The 23474-nt window shown below is 42.9% G+C and overlaps 1 protein-coding gene across 1 annotated transcript in view; it reads left to right on the forward strand.

Annotated features, from left to right (window-relative positions):
• DOCK2 (dedicator of cytokinesis 2) overlaps positions 1 to 23474 on the forward strand; it is a 400191-nt gene that overhangs the window by 26652 nt on the left and 350065 nt on the right. The window contains exons 3-6 of the mRNA XM_080942111.1: positions 14797 to 14837; positions 15824 to 15879; positions 17114 to 17210; positions 21528 to 21676. Of these exons, the coding sequence (XP_080798237.1) occupies positions 14797 to 14837; positions 15824 to 15879; positions 17114 to 17210; positions 21528 to 21676 (343 nt within the window). The remainder of the gene's footprint in view (positions 1 to 14796; positions 14838 to 15823; positions 15880 to 17113; positions 17211 to 21527; positions 21677 to 23474) is intronic.

The raw sequence follows: 23474 nt of genomic DNA on the forward strand, positions 1-23474 counted from the left end.
CATTGTCTTTTGCCTTGCAGAAGCTTTTCAGCTTTATAAGTCCCATTTATCAGTTGTTGATCATCGAGTCTGAGCCTTTGAAGTTATGTCTAGGAAATTTTCTCATGTGCCAATGAGTTCGAGGCTCTTTTCTTTGTTGACAGTCAAGTGTCTATAAGTGTGTGGGCTTAGTGCTGGGTCTTCAATTCTATTCTATTGGTTGAACTGTTTCTGTACCAGTACACATTTTTTTTTAAAATCACTATTGTTCTGTAGTACAGCTTGAGGTCAGGGATGGTGATTTCCTCAGAAGTTCTTTTATTGTTAAGAATTTTTTCTGATCTCCTGTTTTTTTTTGTTTTGTTTTCCATATGAAATTGAGAATTGCTCTCTCCTTGTCTGTGATGAACTGTGTTGGAATCCTGATGGGGATTCTGGTGAATCTGAAGATTGATTTTTGGTGAGATGGCCATTTTTACTATGTCAGTTCTACCGATCTGTGAGCATGGGAATCTTTCCATCTTCTGACATCTTCAATTTCTTTTTACGGGAATTTGAAGTTCTTATCACATAATCTTTCAGTTGCTGCTTAAGAGTTACATTAAGATACTTTATACTATTTGTGGCTATTGTGAAGGGTGTTGTTTCCCTAATTTCTTTCTCAGCCTGTTTGTCATCTGTATAAAAGAAGGGTACTGATTTGCTTGACTTAATTTTATATATCCAGCCACTTTGCTAAAGTTGTTTATCAACTATAGAAGTTCTTTGGTAGACATTTTGGGAGTCTCTTATACTACTATCATATTATCTGCAAATAGTGATACCTTGACTTCTTTTCCAATTTATATCCCCTGGATCTTCTTTTGTTGCTTTATTGCTCTAGCTAGGACTTTGAGTACTATATTGAATAGAGAGAGTAGGCAGCCTTATCTTGTCCTTGATTGTAGTGGAATTACTCCAAGTATCTCTCCATTTAATTTGATATTGGCTGATATTTTACTGTATATTGCTTTTATTATGTTTAGGTAAAGGCCTTAAATTCCTGATCTCTCCAATACTTTTAACATGAAATGATATTGTATTTTATCAAATGCTTTTTCCGCATCTAATGAGATGATCATGTCATTTTTTTTTAGTTTGTTTATTTAGTGGATTGCATTAATAAATTTTGTATATTGAACTATCACTGCATTCCTAGGATAAAGGATTTTTTGTTTTTTTTTTTGTTTTTTGTTTATTTATTTATTTATTTATTTTGTTTTGGATTGTGGTGAATGATGGTTTTGATGTGTTCTTGGATTGTTTTTTGAGAATTTTATTGAGTATTTATTTTTGCATCTATGTTCATTAGCAAAATTGGTCTGAAGTTTTCATTCTTTGCTAAGTTTTTGTGTGGTTTAGGCATTAAAGTAACTATGGTTTTATAGAATGAATTAGGTCATATTCCATCTGTTTTATTGTACGGAATAATTTTGAGGAATGTTGGTATTAGCTCTTCTTTGAAGGTCTAGTAGAATTCTACATTAAAGCCATCTGGCCCTTGGGCTTTTTTGAGTTTTGTTTTATTTTTAAATGATTTCTTCTATTTCCTTAGGAAATATGGGACTGTTTAGATAGTTTACCCACTCTTGATTTAACTTTGATACTTGGTGTCTGTATAGAAACTCATCCATTTCATCTAGATTTTCCAGTTTTGTTGAGCTAAGGTTTTTGTAGTTTTATCTGATAAGTTTTTTTTTTTTTTTAATTTCCTGAGTTTCTGTTTTTAATGTCTCTTTTCTTTTTTTCCTTTTTAAAAAATTGGATATTCTCTGTATTTATATTTCAGAAATTATCCCCCTTATGCCTATCTCATCCTCTCTCCTCCTCCCATTGCCATCATGAAGGTGTTCCCTCTCCTAGCTGCCCTCTCCCACCTCAGCACCTTGGCATTCCCCTACACTGGGAAAGTGAGGTTTCCCTAGACCAAAGTCCTCTCCTTTCATTGATGACAGAGAATGCTATTCTCTGATGCATATGTACCTGGAGCCATGAGTCTCTCCATAAGAACTCATTGGTTGGTGTTTTAGTCCTGGGGAGCTGTGGTGAGGTTGGTTAGTTAATAATTTTGTTCTTCCCATGGGGTTACAGACTCATGTCTCCCTTTTCATTCTTGATTTTGTTAATTTTGATACTGTCTCTGTGTTCTTTAGTTAGTTTGGCTAAGGGTTTATTTATCTTGTTGATTGTCTTAAAGAATCAGTTTTTTTGTTTTATCGATTCTTTGTGTCATTCTCTTTGTTTCTAATTGGTTGATTTCCACACTGAGTTTGATTATTTCCTGCTGTCTGCTCCACTTGGCTGTGTTTGCTTCTCTTTGTTTTAGGGCTTTCAGGTGTGATGTTAAGTTCTAGTGTAGGATCTCTCTAGTTTCTTTATGAGGAAACTTAGTGCTATGAATTTTGCTTTTAGCACTGCTTTCATTGTGTCCCATACGTTTGGGTATGCTGTGTCTTTGTTTTCACTGAATTCTAGAAAGTCTTCAATTTCTTTATTTCCTTCCTGACAAAGTTATCATTGAGTTGAGAATTGTTCAGTTTCCATGGATATGTGGACCTTCTGTTGTTTTTGTTATTGAAGTCGAGCCTTAATCCGTAGTGATCTGGTAGGATGCATGGAATATCTCAATCTTCTTATGTCTGTTGAGGCTTGTTTTGTGATCAATTATATGGCTAATTTTGGAGAAGGTACCATGAGATGTGGAGAAGAAGGTATAATTGACTTAGTCAGGGTTCCTATTCCTGTACAAAACATCAGGACTAAGAAGCAATTTGGGAATGAAAGGGTTTATTCAGCTTATACTTACATATTGCTGTTCATCCCCAAAGGAATTCAGGACTGGAACTCAAGCAGGTCAGGAAGCAGGAGCTGATGCAGAGCCACGAAGGGATGTTACTTACTGGCTTGCTTCCCCGGGATTACTCAGCCTGCTTTCATATAAAACTCAGGTCTACCAGCCCAGCGAAGGTACCACCCACAATGGGCTGGGCCCTCCCCCCTTGATCACCAGTTAAGAAAATGCCTTACAGATGAATCTCATGGAGGCATTTCCTCAGCTAAGGCTCCTTTCCCTGTGATAACTCCAATATGTGTCAAGTTGACACAAAACCGGCCAGCAAAATAGTCTTTTTGTTTTGGGGTGGAATATATATGTGTTAAATCCATTTGTTTTATATTAGCTTCACTGTACCTCTTTTTAATTTCTGTTTCAATGGCCTGCCCATTGTGGGGTGTTGAAGTCTTCCACTATTATTGTATGAGGTTCAATGTGTATTTTGAGCTTTAGTAACATATCTTTTACAAACTCTGGTGGCCTTGCATTTGGGGCATAGATGTTCAGAATTGAGATTTTTTTATTTATCTTGGTGGATGTTTCCTTTGATGAATATGACGTGTCCTTCCCATCTTGTTGGATAACTTTTGGTTGACAGTCTATATTATTGGATATTAGATAGGCAATTCTCACTTTTTTTTTCTATGAAAAGTGTGCTTGGAAAACTTCTTTCTAGCTTTTACTCTAAGGTTGTGTCTGTCTTTGTCATTGAGATGTGTTTCTTGAATGCAGCAAAATGCTGGATCCTAGTCTTATGTTCAGTCTGTTGGCTTATGTCTTTTTGTGAAGGAATTGAGTCAATTGATTTTGAGAGATATTAAAGACATATGATTGTCCTATTGTTTCTTCTTGTTATGTTTGTTGTTGGAGGTGGAGTAGTTGTGTGTGTGTGTGTGTGTGTGTGTGTGTGTGTGTGTGTGTGATTTTCTCCTTTTGGGTTTACTGTAAGATGATTAATTTCTTGTTTTTTTTCTTTGATGTAGATATTCTCCTTGTGTTGGAGTTTTCTTTCTAGAATCCTCTGTAGGGCTGGATTTGTAGATATATAGTGTTTCATTTGGTTTCGCCATGGATTATTTTGGTTTTTCCCTCTAAGGATTGATAGTTTTGCTGTGTATAGTAGCCTGGGCTGGCATTTGTGTTTTCTTAGGGTCTACATGACCTCTCTTCAGGATCTTTTAGCTTTTAGAGTATCTGTTGAGAAGTCTGGTATAATTTTGAAATTCTGATGGGTTTATCTGTATATGTTACTTGGCCTTTTCCCCTTATAGCTTTTAATATTCTTTCTTTGTCTTGTGCATTTAGTGCTTGATTATTATGTAATGGAAGAATTTCCTTTTCAGGTCCAATTTATTTGGTGTTCGGTAGGTTTCTTGTACTTTTATGGCCATCTCTATCTCTTTCTTTAAGATGGGTAGTTTTTTTTCCTATAGTTTTGTTGAAGGTGTTTTGTGGTCATTTGAGCTGGGAGTTTTTGCTCCCTTCTATTCCTGGTATTCTTAGGTTTGGTCTTTTTGTTGTGTTCTGGACTTTCTGGATATTTTGGGTTAAATTAAAAGAAAAACTATTATTTATTTAATACATATGAGTACACTGTAGTTGTCTTCAGACACACCAGTAGAGGGCATCAGATCACATTACAGATGGTTGTGAACCACAATAGGGTCACTGGAAATTAAACTCAGGACTTCTGGAAAAGTAGTCAATGCTCCTCACTACTGAGCCATCTCTCCAGCCTGGGTTAAGAATTTTTTATGCTTTGTAATTTTTTTTGACTGTTGTGCCAATATCTTCTATGGTATCTTCTAAGTCTGAGATTCTCTCTTCTGTCTCTTGTATTCTGTTGGTGATGCTTGCATCTGCAGCTCCTGACCTCTTTTCTAGATTTTTTTCATTTCCAGGGTTGCCTCTATTTGTGATTTCTTTATTGTTTCTACTTTCATTTTTAGGTCTTAGACTGCTTTGTTCAATTCCTTCACCTGTTTGACTGTGTTTTCCTGTATTTCTTTGAGAGATTTGTTTTCTCTTTAAGGGTTTCTACCTATTTAACTGTGTTTTTCTCTATTTCTTTAAGTGAGTTATTTATATTTTTCTTAAAGGTCTTTATTATTTTCATGAGATGGGATTTTAGGTCAAAATCATGCTTTACAGATATATTGGGGGAATCTATGGCTTTCTGTGGAGGGAGAACTGGGTTCTGATGGTGTCAAAGTATACTGGTTTTTGTTGCTTATGACCTCGTGCTTGCCTCTCACCATCTGGTTATCTCTGATGTTAGCTGGCCTGAATGTCTCTATTTGGAGCCTGCCTTTTGTGTCCTTGGGTATCAGCAGATTTCCTGGGTGATCTGTAGCCGTAGCTGCAGTCAATCTCCTGGGAGACTTGCAGACTGTTGAGGGAGGGGGGCACATGCTGACCTGCCCCCAAGCAGGTACAGACAGGAAGTGAGAAGGCATTTTTGCATAGAGGGATGAGTCCTGAGTTCAGTGGGCACCTGAGGGGGGGGTGTCCCACCTGCTGTGATTATTTGGTCAGCTATCCTACCTGTTGCCCCGGCTGTAGCAGATCTCCTAGAAGCCTTGTAGACTGTGTAATGTTGAGAGGCTGATCTGCCCCCAAGTAGGTGCAGACCAGAAGGGCAACACTATTATTATTTATGTGATGTTGCCACACGTTAGGAATTAGAAGTGCACAGAAATGATTAAAAATCTGTGAGGCCTTCAATATGGTCTGTATAGACATGGCACCATTTTATATAAGGAGTTTGAACATCTGTGAGCTTTAGTGTCTGCATGCAATTTTGGAGCCAATCTTTCTAGTATTCTGAGGAATGACTGTAATTAGAGTTTACTGAACAACAAAAAAAAAGTGCTTTATTACTTTCGGAATTTTAGTTTCATAACAAAGGCCTAACTGGCTGATTTGATGTTTGCTATGCTCTGCGTTTGCCACAGTCAAGGGACCATGGGGCTTTGGTCCTGTGGATCTTTCTAGATGTAGTTTTTTTTATTAATCTGTACACTATTGTAAAGAAAAATAAGCATCATCAAGATTCAGGAGGGTGCTGTAAATTATCCTCCTGACTTCAAGAGCGAGGTTGTGCTGCACAGTAGTGTTATATAAACAGCTCTCAGTGGAGCAGGGGCCCAAGCTGGGGCTGTGTGCTGGGTAAAGTGGCAGCTCTTTCCTCTCACAAAGTCCCCCAGTCATGAAGACAAGTGTATATTGAGTTGGACCCACCCATGATTGTGGTAGTAGTGGTGGGGGGGGCTTCTTAATATTTTCTCAAAGACTAATAGACTTAAACTCATGAGACAAGCAACTGCAAATTAACATCATCTATTTTACACTTGATATTATGGGCAGATCTAGTGTATGATGACTTAATGAATTTGTTAATGTGTAAGTGATGATCAGCAGACCCTAACACCGCACAGAGCCAAGCTGAACTCCCGGAGTTTCATCCTGACAGGCCAGCCTATGACTCCTCCTATAAAGGATGCAGAGTATGTTTCCTGTGACTGTCAGAACTAAGGAGGAAGAGGAAAGTGGCCTGAGAATAGCCTTGTGCTATCCCCAGAGAATCCATCAGATGAGACCCTGGGAAGGAATATAGGGAGGTAGGAATCAGGTGTGCTGTGGAGTAGGCATCTGTTGGGACACAGCAGCCAAGAACCATCTTGTCCTTTCCACAGACCAGATACTGTCCATCATCTCAGAGATCACAGAAGCCTGCTTATTCCTCCCATCAGGCCATCAGGCCACTGGACAGGTTCAGTCCTTCCCATTGCTGCATAGGCTACAGGAGGCTTCCCAGGCAGTGGAAACTCCCCACCCGGCTCTCTCTCCAGATTTGTGCAGAGAGACTTGTGCATGTCTGAAACACACACACACACACACACACACACAGACACACACACACGACATTTGGTATTTCATATTTCAAAGCAACTTTTTAGAAAAGTCCCTACAGAGGAACAAGACCTACTGGGATGTGCTGTGTGCTTTCGTGGTATTCTTTTCTGGGTTGCATCTTATCATGTGCTGTTCAGTGCCCAGGGTGGCTAAGAAATGTCCCAGCCTTGGCCTTTGAAGCTTTTTGAAGACAGAGGATGAGCTTGGTTTAGGAAGTGGGTGGGTAAGAGAATGCCTTCCTATAGAGTCAGACCTCATAAGGTCACTAGGGCAGAGGCTTCATGAGTGAATTTTGGAAACTTTATGAGGAGTGGGAGGAAGGCTACACAGATATAGAGGAATCTAGGGGCTGGTGTGATGTACCAAGTGGACCCTCACCAGAAGCTGCAATGTGCTTTGGGACCTTGGCTTTCTAGAACCACGAGTCATCAATAGCTGTGTATTAAGTATGAGCGGTGCAAACACAATTCTGATTAGGGGCTTTAGATACGAGGGGGTTTTAGTATAAAGATAACATGTTATAATACAAACTCATATAGTTCAGAAGGGCTGACATCTCACCAACTATCTGGTGGCATCCAAAGATTCCAGTTTCCCCAATATGGTGCACACCTCCCTCCCTTTCCCCAGTTTAGATAACGGTAGCATAGAGTATTCTCTTTCTGTTAACTGTCTTCCTTATTCAACTGAACACTAGGATGGATTAACTCATGGCACAGTAGCTATGCAGCTGGAGACTAAGGTACCAGATGCCTGTGACATCCTCATGTGATAATGCTTCTGGCAGGCATCCCACTGTGCCTATGTATGTTAAGACAACAATTACCCAACCTCCACAGATACCAGGATGCCTCTATCTCTAGTGGGGCTTTTTGTTTGTTTGTTTGTTTTTTATTTCTTTTTGTTTCTTTTGTTTTTTTTTTTTTTTTTTTTTTTTTTGAGACAAGAGTGTCACTATATACCTCTAGCTGGCTTGGAACTGGTTGTATAGACCAAGCTGGTTCTGAACTCAGAGACCACAGAGATATGTCTGCCTTCTGGGTGCTGGGATTGAAGGCCTGGGCACCGTTAATCCCAAAAAAAGGGAGGAAAAAGACCATTGACCCAAACCATCATGGCCAAATTAATTAAAGCAAGTCTTTTTATTCATGTACATGGATTACCTTCCCCTAAGGCAAGGTTTGAGAGGTCAGCATTGGATGTGAGGAAGACAAGGCTTTTGTAGTTTAGGGGTATGTGGTAGGAATTTGGTGGGCAAAATAGGGTTACAGGAGCAGAATGTAAGCATAGCAAATTAGTTATGAAACAAAGAAGTAGTTGCAAGGTGGACAAAACAAGGTAGTCATAGCAACGGACGATCATATAACCTTTTGAAACAAAGATGTGGTTTTAAGATGGTTATAAGCAACAGACATGGTTGCTGTTTCTTGGAACAAGGATACTGAACCACTTGTAGTTACCTGTGGGGCATTGCCTAACCCTTGAGAAACAGAAGTTTAATCATAAACAGGAATGAACCTGGTTTGTCTATATTATAAAATAAATTTTATGCTTAAGAAGGAGGCAGGCTGATTCTTCATCACCATGTCTTGCTGTCTCCTAGACCACAGTGAATGATGTTCTTCTGAGGTAGCTGGACTTATTTATTTAGGATCTTCTTCAGAAAGCATTCCCAGAGATGAATGTAGACATCACACTTAATCATTCCCGGCCTGGCTTGGGATGGCAGGGGACGTCTCATTGTTTACTGACACTTGCACATGTCAAGGATGTGAGGTCTATTATAGTAGAAAAGGGGAGGTGGTTCTTCTAGACAGAGACTCCAGAAAGTGTTTGGACTTCAGTTTCCAGTAAAATATGACTGTAGGAAGGGGCGAGGAGAGAGGCTGGTGGGAGATTTGAATTGTTATAAAGCAATGTGATATTGCACTGTTTTCTACAGAGAGCAGGTTGGGAGTCTCTAAACCCCACCCCAAAGTTACCTGGGAATAACCAAGTATGCTCTTCCCCAATTACCTGGCACTATAAAAGGGGCTGCTTGCCCCTCCTCTTGCTCTCTTGCTCTCCCCTCCTTGCCCCTCCTCTCCCCATTCCCTTACCCCCTCTCTCTCCACATGCTCATGGCTGGCCTTTACTTCCCTCTTCTTTCTCTCTGCCTCTACTACCCTCTTAACTCTTCCCACGACCTGAATAAACTCTTTTCTGTAGTTTACCATCTTGTGACTGGTCCCTCAGGGGAAAGAGATTCTCAGCATGGGTCCCCCAGAGGCATTCTCCTTACCCCCAGGCCTCACTGCACCTCCATGGGCCATTACCCCCCACCCCCCCTCTTCATCTTTTTCCTAACACTGGCACCAATACCCGAGAAGTCATCTTTTAACAGCAGAGTATCCCATGATACTGTTCTGAGAGCCAGTTTTCTTACCTGGCAACATCAGAAGCTCTTCAGAGCTGTCAGATGCCCCCGCCTGCAGGACTGTGTGGGCCACAAAGAGCTCTGGGGAGGTGGTGAAGGCTTGAATCTACCACATGTAGAGTGGGGCACAGCATAGCCTACAGCACCGTCTGTACTAACAACCCTGTCAAGGGTGAACACGACCCAAACAATGGGGACATTCTGAGCTCATCACAGGGGAACTTTTAAAGCACCGGTTTGTCACGAGGCCTCCTTTGTTCAACTGTGAGCAAGAAGCAGCTGGGTGTGAGAGGGACTCTATTGTTTGGAGGATGCTACTCCACTCTCTGAAGGTTGAAACCCAGTTTTCCTGCCCTTTGAATGAGGGTGGGGCTGGGATGTCAGTGAGCTTGAGTTCTGTCTCATTTATTCTGTTGTTATGGAAATATGTTGAAAGGATATCAATAAAAAGAATGAGATTCTAAGTCTGTAGGTTCTGGAAACTAAAAAAACAAAAACAAAAACAAAAACAAAACATTTCTAACTTGCTGGATGGTGACATTAGTTTAATTATTGTCCAAAAAAGGAGATAGTATCTACTAGCTTTTTAAATGTTCCCCTTATGGCAGGCACAGAGAAATAGATCTCTCTGAAAACTTCACATAATTTAAATCTGACAAGACAGCTCTGTTCCTATTCAACACCTCACTTGTAAAGGATCACTCAGACAGTAGGACTCAGATCTTCATTCTAAGCCAAGCTGTGACTGCACACTCATTTTAAATACATATATTTTATTATGTATAGTTGAGGTATACAAGCTGATGGTATCTTTCCTTCCTTCTGTCCTTCCTTATTTCCTTTCCTTCTCCTCCTCTTCCTTCTTTAAATTTTATTCATTTTATGTATGTGAGTACACCATTACTGTCTTCAGACACATCAGAAGAGGACATCAGATCCTATTACAGATGGTTGTGAGCCACCATGTGGTTGCTGGGAATTGAACTCAGAAACTCTGGAAGAGCAGCTAGTGCTCTAACCACTGGGCAATCTCTCCAGCCCCTTGTTATTGTTTTCTCAACTGGAGTCTGCCTGCTACATATATCCTTGACTTCTTTAGCTTGCATATCTACTGCTCTGTAACTTCTGATCCCTAGCTCACATTTCCTCTACACCACACCCCTCCACTACCATAGTCTTGTCTTCTAACTCTACATATAAAATTTCATAGTTATTTTTGAGATTATAATTTAATTACATTTCTTCTCTTTACTCATTCCTATATAACTCTCCCTGCGATCCTTCAAATTTGTCGCCTCTTCTCTCACTAAAAATGTTGTTATTATATGCATATACATGTATACATATTCATATATGTATATGTAATATATATGCCATGCATATGTAATGTGTATATGTATATGTATACACATGCATATGTATATACATGCATATATTCCTGAATACAACCTGTACAGTTCACATAATGTTTTTTGTGTGTATGCTTTCTGTACTGATCCTTTGGCACTGGCCAATTGGTGTACTCTTCTCTGGGAAGACCAACCATCCCACTCGTAGCTTTCCTTAGTTGTCTGTATTCCCCCTGAGGACCAGCCACATGATGATATAGTACAGAAAAAGAGTTTATTCAGGTCATGGGGGGACTTAAGAGGGTAGTAGAGGCAGAGAGAGAAAGAAGAGGAGAGTAGAGAAGTAGAGGCCGGCCATGAGTATATAGAGAGGGGGTAAGAGTATGGGGAGAGGAGGGCAGGGGGAGCAAGAGGCCAAGAGAGCAAGGAGGGGGCAAGCAGCCCCTTTTATAGTGCCAGATAACTGGGGCAGAGCATACTTGGCTATCACCAGGTAGCTGTGGGGTGGGGTTTACAGAATCCCAACAAGTATCTTTCTCAGTAATCACAGGGCAGTGTCTTGGTGGTGTTGGTTGGCATTACCCTGATGACTTTTCATATTCTCGTTGCCCATTTTGTATATTCTTTGTAGAAATGTTCTATGTTTTAAATGGATTGTTTGTTTTTGTACTTGTGGGTCACATGAGTCCTTTATTATTTTTTATATTTGCCCCTTATTGGACCAATAGTTTGCAATTTTTTTCAGTCTTCAAGTTGCAATCTAATTTTGTTCATTATTTCCTTTACATTGCAGGAGGCTTTTAGTCAGAGCCCAGACTCTTAACCTCTGATCAAATAACTCCTACTTGATCTGGATATTATTAGATCTCTCATACAGAGGGAAGTAAAAGTACTCTCAGGTATTAATCACTTAGATAAATAGTAATATTCTTGCTTCAGATATTTCTTAAAATCACTCAGATGTTAGTTGGGCAGTGATGGATCGTGTTTTTAATCTCAGCACTTGGGAGGCAGAGGCAGGTGGGTCTCTGAGTTTGAGGTTAGCCTGTCTACTGAGTGAGTTCTGTGACAGCTAAGGCTACAATGAGAAACTCTGTCTCAATAAAAGAAATTAAAAAAAAAAAAAACCCTCAAACTTACCCAAACCTCAGGTGTGATTGAAATCCAGAGTTGATTATTCCCACAATCCTGCCTTTTTCTTTTGTCCACAAACAATCCACGGTCATCTTGAAACTGGGATGTTTTCTTCTTGTTCAAAGTTTTATATCTTTACTAGATGCATTTCTTTATATTCATGCTGTATTTAATGCATATTTATTTATTTGGAATTATGTGTACGTGTGTGTGTCTGGATGGGTACGAATATTTGAGTTCAGGTGCCCGCAGAAGCTAGAGATCTCAGCTTCCCTGGATCCAGAGGCAGAGGGTGTTGTGAACCCTTCAACATGGGTACTAGGAACTGAACTGAGGTCTTCTGCAAGAGCAGTAGGTGCTGTTAATTGCAGAACTGTTTCCTCGGCCTCCACAGTGACATCTTTAAAATAGCTCTTGTGACAATCCTCTGAGGAGAGGTGCTGCTTTTGTCGGATTAAAAAAAAAAAACATTTGAGGCTTATAGGACATGACCTAAAAATGGCAGACCGAGCATCCTTCTTCACGGTTCTGGGATATGTTGAATCTTTCCTCTCTCCCTTTTGAGTATTTCAGGCTACGTTGGTGCCATAGGAAGGGAGTACAATTTGAGTAGCTGGCACTTCACAGCTGTCTGAAAGACTTGTAAGAAGTTTCACTTTGCCCGCCTTCCCCCGGGTCACGAGGCTTAGCCATTCAGGCTGCTGTAGAGAATGGCATAAAGATTACATGTTAAGAAACAGAATTCCGTGTAGAGCAGAGAAACCCAAGATCAAGGTGTTGGCAGATGTGGTGTCTGCTGAGGCCTGGGTTCTCCTCTGCACATGGCTTTCTTCTGTCTCCGCATCTAGTGGCAGAGATAGTTTAAGTCCTGGCTTTGAACCGACAGACTTGGACTAGAGTTGTCCTTGTGTGATCTTGGCTCGATACATCAACTCACTCATGTCTCAACCCCATCAACGAAACGGAAATCAAGCTCACTGAGCTCACATTGACTGTGACTGGTAGACAGTCACAATAAAGGCCACTGTGCTGCATTGAGTGCAGTAGAATTCACGAGTCAGCTACTTAGGTATAAAGTTCAAGCTGTGTGACAGGCGGCAAGTTGCCTATTCTTTGTGCCTCTCTGTTTTTGTTTATGAAACTGACCTAGGAGCTCTGTCACTGAGCTATATCCCCAGCCCAATAAACTTAATTTGAAAAAAAGAAAAAAAGAGAGAAAATCAATGCAAAAGCAAAGCAAAGCATCTGGGGTGCAGAAAACACTTGGAAGGATTAAGCCCTCTTGTCCGAAGCTAATTATCTCCCATCATAATTGGCAAATACTTTGACGCAAGTATAAATGGAAGGTGGCACTTCCTAGAAGGTGAGCTATAAGAGCTTGCTCCTAGATGTCTTCAGTTGCAAAGTAGTTTGGAGATTTACTCTGGGATACTCTGATGGTAATCACTGTTAGAGGTGAGCCTCAGCTTCCTCAACCTGACTCAAGCGAGAGCCACCTGGGAAGGGAGTCTCAATGGAGAGCTACTACACTGGGTTGCCCCATGGGCATGTCTGTGGGGGTTGTTTTAATTCAGTGAGTTGATGCTGGGAGACACAGTGTGGGCTGCAGGGAATCCTGAACTGTGTCAGAGTGCAGCAAGAAGCCGAGTATAAGCAAGCAAGAAGCATGCATGGGCTTGCTTCTCTCTGCCTTTGGCTGTGGATGGATATGATGTGACTAGTTTTAACTTCCTACAGCTTTGACTTCCCCTGGAATTGGGAACCAGAATACCCTACCCCACACCACAAATTTCTCTTGGTCAAGGTGTTTCTATCGCAACAATAGAATTGGAGCAACACATCAAGTGACCACCAAACTCCTTCCCCTAAGATCAGAAGTGGCTGCTCCTTCTACAGCCTAACATGTCACCAGTTGAGCGACTTCGAAAATTGCTCAATATCTCTATGTCTCGGGTAGGCTACTCAGCTGTACAATGGGATAATGATGATTTCTGCTCCATATGGTTGTCAAGAAGATGAAAAGGCTTAATGCAGAATAGCTCCTGGAAGGATGCTTTCATTCCAAGCTCCGGATCCTTCCTCCCTAACTTTCCTAATTTCCCTTCTGTTTTCTCTGTCTTCATTTCTCTTCTCTCTCACTTTCTGTCACTCAAATTAAGATCTCCAGGGATTACTGTGCCTTCAAAGCTTACCTTAGTTGCTGACCTTCAATCTGGTCTCGACTGGAAGGGTGACTTTGCATTTCAGTCTTTTTGAGTTGGGGGGCAGGGGGGGAGCATCTTGCATGGATATCTACCGAGAATATTTTCTGGCAACAATCTGTCAGCCCAATAATGAGGGTCTGTTAATGAGGCACTTGGCAGGTGCGTTTTATTTACAAAGATGACAAATGCCACCACGTGGCTATGCTCCAATCATTTCAAAGGCCAGTGGACTCATTACAGCATCTGAACTCACAGGCATTCTGTCGGAGAACCCTGAGTCATTTGGATTTCTGTTAATTGAGCTGCTTTTTATTTTTATTTTTTTTAATAGTCCTGTGGGGTGGAGGAGGGGCTTTAAAATTCCTGTCCCTCTATCGGTTCATGAATGTATTTGTGTGGTCGTGACTGTTGCCAAACTTCAGAAAAATCATTTGCTGCAGCTAGAACTGTTCATATTATTTTAAGACAATTGCCTAGGTCCCTGAGCCTTTTCATGCCTAAGACAGGACTAACAAACACGCACAGGGCCACAGGCAGGTAAAGGAGGAAGGGTTGCCTGGGACAGTAGGCATCTGTGGCATCTGCCTGCATGATGGATGCTGGGGCCTCTCTCCAAAGGCACTTGGGAGCATGCAGCCCAATGCACAGGAGGCTTGACCAAGGCACCTTATTTCTCAAAAGGAGAAGGGGATTTACCGCAGTATGCTAATGAAACCCTGTTCCCGAAGATGTTGCTTTGAGACAACAGCAACCAACACAACGTATGTGATACTGTGAGCTTCTGGCTCTGTCCTGTCCGGCAGGTCTAAAGCGGACTGCAAGCATGTCTTTGCTGGGCAAGAATAGACAGCCAAAAAACAGAGCAAAACAAGTTAACAAAAGATGCAGAAAAAGTGAAAGATTTTTGTCTTTGTTTTCTCTTTGCAGAATGGTACAGAGGGTACCTCATAAAGCATAAAATGTCACAGGTAAGGGCACTTTGTTTTCATCTGGGACGTTGCAGGATGTCTTCACCTGGCCCTGATGCCTCTCCTGGGCAATTCTTTTTCTTCATTGGTCTTCAGCAAAGCGAGCCCTTCCCACTTCCCATGTTTCCAGGATCTGTACGCTGCCTTCCCTTTCCCCATACTTTAAGTCTGCTCTGGTGCCCTTTCTCCCTGTATCCTTTGTTGACATGCCACTTGCTTGTGAGCTCCCTTCCCCGGGTCCCCAGGACACAGTGCACGTTCTACTTGAAGCCAGCCTCTGCTCCTTTCTTTGGCTGTGTGAGCATTCACTCACCTCCCTGTGTGTGTGTGGCGTGAGAGGACAGGCCAAGGTGCCCTTCCAGATGACAGTCACTCTGTCATGCTGTCTCCACTATAGCAGTGCCCCCATCATGACTACTTCCTGACTTCAGAGAGAAATATCCTAGCAATTGATCGGGTTCCCTTATCATCTGAGACATGGTTATAAAGCATCTTCCAAGATGTTCAAGGAGGCACAATCCTGACCTGCCCTGTCAGAGGACAGACACTCCAACCCAGGGAGGAAAGATCCCATATCTCAGATGTTCAGGTTAAGCCAAGGACTTGCTTTAGATCTAGGGCTCTCCCATGTCCCCTTTCAGGGACATTAATTCCCTGGAGGTAGGAAGGAAGGAGAGAAGTGAGTTCGTATCTCGGCAAGTGAGGGGCTCAGGCCTCTGTTCTACTGATCTCTCTTCTCGCCCTCCCGTGAAGACCAGCACCCATGGTGGTCCTGAGCTCTTTTCTGGGACTGAGAGTGGAGAACAAAGAGGCCTACGCACATGGGTCTGGAATCTGTGCCTGCTCCATCTAACTCTTAGATTAGTCCCTGAGAGTCTGGTGGTTTCAAAAGCCAGTAGCTTAGTGGGGAAAGAAAACGGGGAGGACAAATAATCCGTTATTTTTCTAGGACTTACCTTCCATGCTGTTTATTGTGTTTCCTACAGGGCATTTTTCCTACATCCTTTATCCACCTCAAGGAAGTGACAGTGGAGAAGAGAAGGTACTTGTGGGGACAAGGGAGGGACTCAGTTGGTAAAGCATGTCCCAAGTTGAGCTCCTTCAGAACACACAAAAAAAGAGCCAAGTGTGATGCTATATACTTGTAATCCTAGAGCTGAGAATCAGGATGGCAGCCGGGTGCCTAAAGCCCTCTGGCCACCTAGTCTAGCCTGCTTGTCAAGGTGCAGGACAGTGAAAGAGTCTGTCTCAAAACAAAACCAAAGCCACAAAAAGCAAAGGGAGGGTGTCTTAGTCGGGGTTTCTATTCCTGCACAAAAACATCATGACCTAGAAGCATGTTGGGGAGGAAAGGGTTTACTCAGCTTACACTTCCGTATCGCTGTTCATCACCAAAGGAAGTCAGGACTGGAACTCGAGCAGGTCAGGAAGCAGGAGCTGATGCAGAGGCCATGGGGGGGGGGTGTAACTTACTGACTTGCTTTACTTGGCTTGCTCAGCCTGCTTTCTTATAGAACCCAGGTCTACCAGCCCAGGGATGGCACCACCCACAATGGGCTGGGCCCTCCCCTGTTGATCACTAGTTGAGAAAATGCCTTACAGCTGGATCTCATGGAGGCATTAATCAACTGAGGTTCCTTTCTCTGTGATAATTCCAGCTTGTGTCAAGTTGACACAAAACCAGCCAGTGCAGAGGGGATTGCTCCTGAGGAATAGTCCTGTTAAGTTCTCTGGCTTTGACATAAAAAGCACACATGTGATTCAATCCCCCCCCCATCAACACACACACACACACACACACACACACACACACACACACACACACACGTTATTTGCCAGGTTGGTCTTCCCTGGCTCATGGATGCCTTTGTCTAGTTAGCTTTGGCCATCTCAGCTGTCAGATAGGCAGATGTGTGGGTCCTAGCTCTTCTCGCTCTATGAGGAGCTAATCCAAATTGATTCTAGCTGGAATCTGATTTTGAGGGGGGGGGGTTGGTCAGTCTGGAGAATCTGACTTCTCATCAGCAGCTGCCTTTGGAGCTTATTAATAAAATCGATTTGACTTGAATAGTATGTATGAAGAGCCTCCCCCTTGAAGGAGGACATTTGGAGAGAAGTCCCATGCATTTGCACAAGGCAGTCTGTCACCACTGCAGCTGGTGAGGGCTCAACAAGACTCCTCTCCATAGCTGCAGTTTGCTGCAAAGTTTCCAGAACTTTCTCTCTTTTGCACCTGGGTCTCAATTCTATTTTGCTTTCTCTACCACCCTAAATAGGAACATAGAGAACATCATTCCTGCAGAAATCCCTCTGGCACAAGAAGTGACAACGACCCTCTGGGAGTGGGGCAGCATCTGGAAACAACTCTATGTGGTAAGATGCAACCTGTTCCCGGGACAGATGAACCCTATAGCATTTGGCACACTCGCCTTCAGTGGAGCTGTGTGTGTGTGTGTGTGTGTGTGTGTGAGAGAGAGAGAGAGAGAGAGAGAGAGAGAGAGAGAGAGAGAGAGAGACAGAGAGACAGAGAGACAGAGAGACAGAGAGAGAGACAGAGATGAGACAGAGACAGAGAGAGACACAGGGAGAGAGGAGTACATAACATGACATACGAGGACATTGTGACCTAGAGAGGTTACATGCTTTCTTTCAAGCCACCTAGCTGGCAGTGACAGCTATAACCAAAGATGTCAGGTGGGAGCATTGTTTTGACAACAGGTACAAATGCTGTTGAACTTGGGCTGCCTAGGAAGTGTCTTGATATCTGTTCGAAAAAAATAAATCCTCCAGGTTTGATATTCTCAGGGGATTTGGTGTGAGGCTGACATGCTGAAATATCCCCTTGTCATATGTTAATTAACTGATGGCTATTGTCTTCAGATCTGTGAAGAAGCTTTGACCCTGAAAAAAAAAAAAACCACAAAGACCCCATTTTATGTGTTTTCTCTGTTTCAAAGCAAATTTAACTTAAAATCCTCTTTTGATGCGTCAAAGCTCCTAATAAAAACAATTAGCCAAGCAAACCACGAGGCTGAGAGGGAAAATGTCAACCAAGGCTTCCTTGCAAGTTTGTTATAGACTTACGCACACCCACTGATGTGTGCGCGCTGCCTGGTAGACTACCTTCTACAGTAAATATTGACACCCATGTGGAAATCTCCTAACGGGAGGTAATTAGCACATCCAATTCTGTGAGGTTTTCAAAGGTTGTCAGTAAAATTTAGAGTTTGTTTTTTTCTGCTGTTCATTATAGTAATGCAGTACCCAAGGCACAATGAGTGATAAAGAGCCATTCTTGATGGCAGATTTCCAGTGTGGTGCTGAATATCAACATAGCAAGAGGCAGGGAAGGTGCCTGAGTGTGTTTAGCTAATTCCTGTCCCTCGTCTTTGATTCAAACATTGGGTCTCCGTCCTGGTAAACCTCATGTAATCCTCTAATCACTTTCCCCCAAATCTACCTTCTAAAAACCACAGTTGGGTTAAATTTCGATCCCTATTTCCTCCAAGTTGGGATAAATATCTAGCTCATAAGACCTGGGATAAAAATCTAGCACGTGAGACCTTACGGATCACTCAAACCATACTTACACAAGCAGGGGAGCAAATAGAATCCTCGTGGCTTAAGTGAATCCTTGTTTCCCTCCAATACTCTCTCTAAAACATCCTTGCCTATGTATTGTGGAATCTGATATTTTCCTCCAAGAAATGGCTCCAGAGCAGGTCAACCATGCTGTCTACAAATAGAAACAGTCAAATGTCAGTGGTTCCTGGGTCTCTGACTGCACAGTGTACACTGGACATTTAATACCTGAATTTGATGCCCTTTTAGTAAACGTAGATAATTCATATGACGAATGCCCTAGCATGCCAATAGCAGATTCCTGATTACTCCAAGCCATAGACATGTGCGGCAATTCAATTGGTCACTGATTGCCTAGAAGTTAGCCCTGGACTCCTTACCTAGGACTCTCTTCAAATGTAGGTTACAGGCAGGGTCCCTAGGACATTTGTGCTTCTATTACACTTGGCTACTAATTGTGGATCCTCACTGTCTCTCCCCCTTCTCACTGTAGGCTTCATAATTCATCAAAATTTCCCAGATCTCAGGGAAGTGCTATAATAAGATGGCAACTTTATTATAAAGGGCATAGCTGCAGGGTCAGCCTGATAGGAGGCAGGTAATGAGTCCCGTCTTCTCCACTTGAGCCTCCCTTGCCAATCCATGAGTGCCCACTGCCTGGGATGCTTCACCAGTGTGTTGATCAAGAATCTTAATTCAAGTTGTAGAATACAGACTCAATGCATTGCAGCATCTGCTCTTGGAGAGATGAGGTAGCTAAGGTGGGCCTGAAAATTCCACCCCCTAATCAGTTCTGGGGCTGTTTTTTTTCTTCTGGTCATTAGAGCCCACCCTGAAGCTGTCTAGGGGTCCAGTAAAGTTACAAGGTTAGCACAAAGCCAACAATTGGATGGAGGAAGTTCTTTCAAAACCACCAAAATGGCATTCCTATTGCTAAGTGTGTGTTTTTAAAGGTTTTATGAACACTATTCCAGACAAGAGAAAGAGCAAATATGTTTTTCATTGTAATGCAATACTTTTGCTAAGGGAGAGGTGAATGTATTTGTCATAGTTAGAGGATGATTCTCCAAATAAATGCAGTGAAAACAAGATGGGCCAGGATTGTCAGAACACTTGCAAAGCCAGGGGTCCCTGGACCGCATAAAATGGAGGCAGTGAGTTGAATACTAGTAACTACTCCAGTATCCTGCTGATTTTCCGGAGATGTGAGCAGCTGCTTCGAGCTCCTGCTATCTACCTTAGCTTTCCTACCATGATCGACTGTACTTTGAACTATGTGCAAGAATCCTCCTTCCCTTGAGTTGCTTGTTGTCTGGGTTTTTTTTTTTTGTTTGTTTTTTTTGTTTTGTTTTGTTTTGTTTTGTTTTTAAATCCCAGCAACGGGACAAGCAGCCAAGACAATATCGGAAGAAACCTGTTATTAGGTGATTGTTACAGTACCTGTCACAAAGCCCTGAGCCCTTAGCCTTGTTCTTGATAAAGAGTGAACTTGTTAGATCCTCAAAGCGAGGACCCCCCCCAACACTCTGTCCCAGGAAAGGCAACACCACAAATCACTCACAAGAAGAGGTCTTGATGCAAACTACAAGAGGATTTTTATTCCAAGAGCGCTGGGGCCCACAGTCATACACCACGCAGGGGTAGAGGACTACGGACCCTGAGTGCAGGATCGGGACAGCTTTTATAGGGTTCACAACAAAGCCTGCGAATCCCAAACCAATCATGGCAAAGCCTGAAAATCCCAAACCAATCATGGCAAAGCCTGCAAATCATAAACCAACCATTTAAAATTATCTAACACGCACTTTCTAGGCCAATCATTGTAAACCATCTAAGCCCCCGCTCCAGGGACCAATCGTGTTAAACGATCTAAGCCCATGCTCCATGAACCAGTCAGTTCCCTATAGTCTCGGAGGTCTGTATTTGCATGGTCTCCTGGGTGGGGTTGACAATGGCACTCAGAATAAGTCACTAGAGCGGGGGCTTCTATGGTGCAAGCAGTTTGCAGAAACCAGATAAGCGGTTAAGTCAGCTTATCGCCTGTTAATTTACTAGACCCAGCTCACATATCCAAGGGCCTGTCCTATGTCCTTTAACCCAGTTTCATACAGAAAGCGGCTCTGGAACAGCAAGGAGTGTGACCTTATATCTACTTATTGGCAGAAAGCAGGGTCTGGGATTTGAGTTATTTAGGCCTACTTAGGCACGGGGGTTAAGGCTCCTTTAGAGTGAGGTAGCTTGGGGTTCTTGGAGGGGTTAGGCTCTATTTTTTATCCTTTCAAACTGAGCTAAGATGGTGGCTCAGTGATCAAACAAGAAGATCTGGGTTTGAATTCTCATACCTTCTGTAAAAGTCACATAGGAAGTGTTACAATCCGAAATCCCAGCACTCTTTAGGGGAGATGGACGTTGGACATGAGAGTACCCCTGGATGCTCCCAGACCAGCCAGCCTGGCATACACAGCAAGAAAGAGAACAAGAGACACTGTAGGAAAGGACAGGAGTGTGAAGAGAAGAGGCTTTCATAGATAACAAGTCAGAAAACTTTCTTTCTCCATGTCTTTAGTTATTTATTTACCAAAGGAAGAAAATATTTTCAAAATGGACTGGTTTTTTGTTTTATTTTATTTTTTTGGTTATTTTGTCTGTTGGGTTTATTTTTTTATTTGTATTTTATGTGTATGGATGTTTTGTCTCCGTATGTCTGTGTACTACATGTATGTCTACTCCTGCAGAGGTCAGAAGAGGGGGTCAGATCCCCTGGAACTGGAGATGCACAGTTAGGAGACACCATGTGGGTGTTGGGAACAGGATCTGGGATTTCTAGAAGAGCGGCAAGTGTTAATAATTGCTGAATGGAGTTTCCAGGCATGGCTGTGAGACTTTTATTTTTTTTTTTTAAACCAAGAAGCGGTTGAGAATATTTCTGCTTTGGGGAAATTCCAGTGTCCCAAGGGGAAGGACTATATTGGCAGCTACACACCAATTCTATCTCATCACAGCTGGGCAAGACTGGGAGAGAGGTCAGATTGCACTCGCTCCACTGTGGCCTAGCTTGCCAAATACCTTTGGTGTGGGTAGGCATTCACTGTCTCTTCCATCTTGTAGACCAGCAAAAAGGAACGCTTCCTCCAAGTGCAGTCCATGATGTATGAGCTGATGGAATGGCGCTCCCAGCTCCTCTCAGGAACGCTACCCAAGGATGAGCTGAAGGAACTGAAGCAGAAAGTCACGTCCAAGATCGACTATGGCAACAAGTACCTCATTCCTCCCTCTGAAAATCGACTTCCCTCCCCCAGCCTCTCTCCTTTCCCCCCTTTCTCTCTTGGAGAAACCTGCTTTCAGTTTTAGACTCTGGAGTTTGTCCCTTTTCTATTTGGGAGAAGACTGCTACCTTAGCCCTGCCTGTGTGGCTTTGTTATCACACCCTGGGGCCCAGGCACACACACGCAGAGTGGAGTCTTACTTATGCAGTGGCTATTACCAGGTACTGCACAGATTTAGGGCACTATTTAACCTACTTCCGAGGGACAGGGGAGCGCAGACATGCTCATTTGCTTTCAGCTGGATGCCTCTTTACCACTGTGTTGGTTGACAAAGCTCCCCTTTAAGTCCTGGTATGAGGTTTGGTGTCCTCCCCCCCCCCATTTGAAGTTATCCAAGCCACCCGCCTCCAGCTAACTCACACAGTTACAAGAGCGTTTGCGGAATGGAAAGAGAAGCAAGACCAGCTCGAGGTTTGAAGACTCTGGCCGCAGGCAGTGAAACAAACTGTGGAGGGCAAGCCAATAACAGAAAGTGTTAGAACCAGCACTGGGTTGGAGCTTAGTAAGCACCAGGCTTTGTGCTGAGTTTCTCACTGGCTTTGTTTCACTTAATTCTTTTAATAGCTCTGCAGAATGTGTAGTTTGATTACCCCCCACCCCCATTTTATTCTTTATTTTAGACGAGGGAACCGGAGGCTCTTAAAGACATGAGGTCGGGGCTGAAGCCATGTCTCCAGAGTTAAGAGGGCTCTTTGCTCTCCTACAGGATGTCACTTCAGTTCCCTGCATACACAGGGTGACTCGCAATTGCTTGTAACTCCAGCTCTAGGGCATCCAACCCCCGCTCTTCTGGATTCTGAGGGAGTCTGCACTACTCACACATGCGTGCACACATGCAATTGAAAATAAAATAACTCTTTTTCTTTTAAGGGAGTGAAGTTAATTGTACAGAGTTATAGCTAGCAAATGGCACCCCCAGGACTTAGGATGGATCAGAAAAGTACAAAGTCCCATTTTCAGATTTTGAATGTCCTGTGTATATTTTCACTTATTCGAACATAAATGTGAAACGATTATAATTGGATTGATTTTTCTACTAGGTGCGGGTGCTGCAAAAATACAAGTCCCTTATCCATTAAGGGTGACCAGGGGCTGCTGTCCAGTCCAGATAGGACTATGTTATGAGTGACCACTGTCTATTGCCATGATTTGATAGCTTAGGAAGCAAGAAGCAAGACTGTTGTTCATAGATTTGGAGATGGAAGCTAGGGGGAGCTCTGTGGAGGAGATGGTCCTGGGGCTTTGGAGGATGAAGGGTTTTTAGGTGAAAAGTGAGCACCAGGGTGGAGAGGACACAGCGCGTTTAGAGACGGCAGAGAGGGGAGCTGAACTCTGAGCCTGACTGGAATCCTCTGGAGAATAGGATGTGACTTGGGAGTCAGGCTCTCACTGTGCTCATCAGGATGGGGTTCCAATGCAGCAAGACAGAGTCCATATAGTTCCCATTCCAGAAGCCCATCCCATGCCAGTCCTCCCGATGGCATCTTGTTTCTATAGAGTGTTACCATGGGGATAGGTTGCCATCCATACAGCTCTTTCTCCCATGGTTGGGCTGGCGTCTTCAGCTAAGCACCAAGCATGTGAGATTTGGGGGTGTTTTCTGCTTTACGGAATAGCCTTCAGACGCTCTTTCCTCAGTGGGTCTCTGGAGAAGGTCTGGGTGGTAGAAATGGCTGTCACTTTGTAGTAAGGCCTCCTCATTTCCCTTACTGACCATCTGGCTATGGTA

This window comes from Micromys minutus (genome assembly GCF_963924665.1).
Source record: "Micromys minutus genome assembly, chromosome: 31".
In the NCBI taxonomy this organism is placed as follows: Eukaryota; Metazoa; Chordata; class Mammalia; order Rodentia; family Muridae; genus Micromys; species Micromys minutus.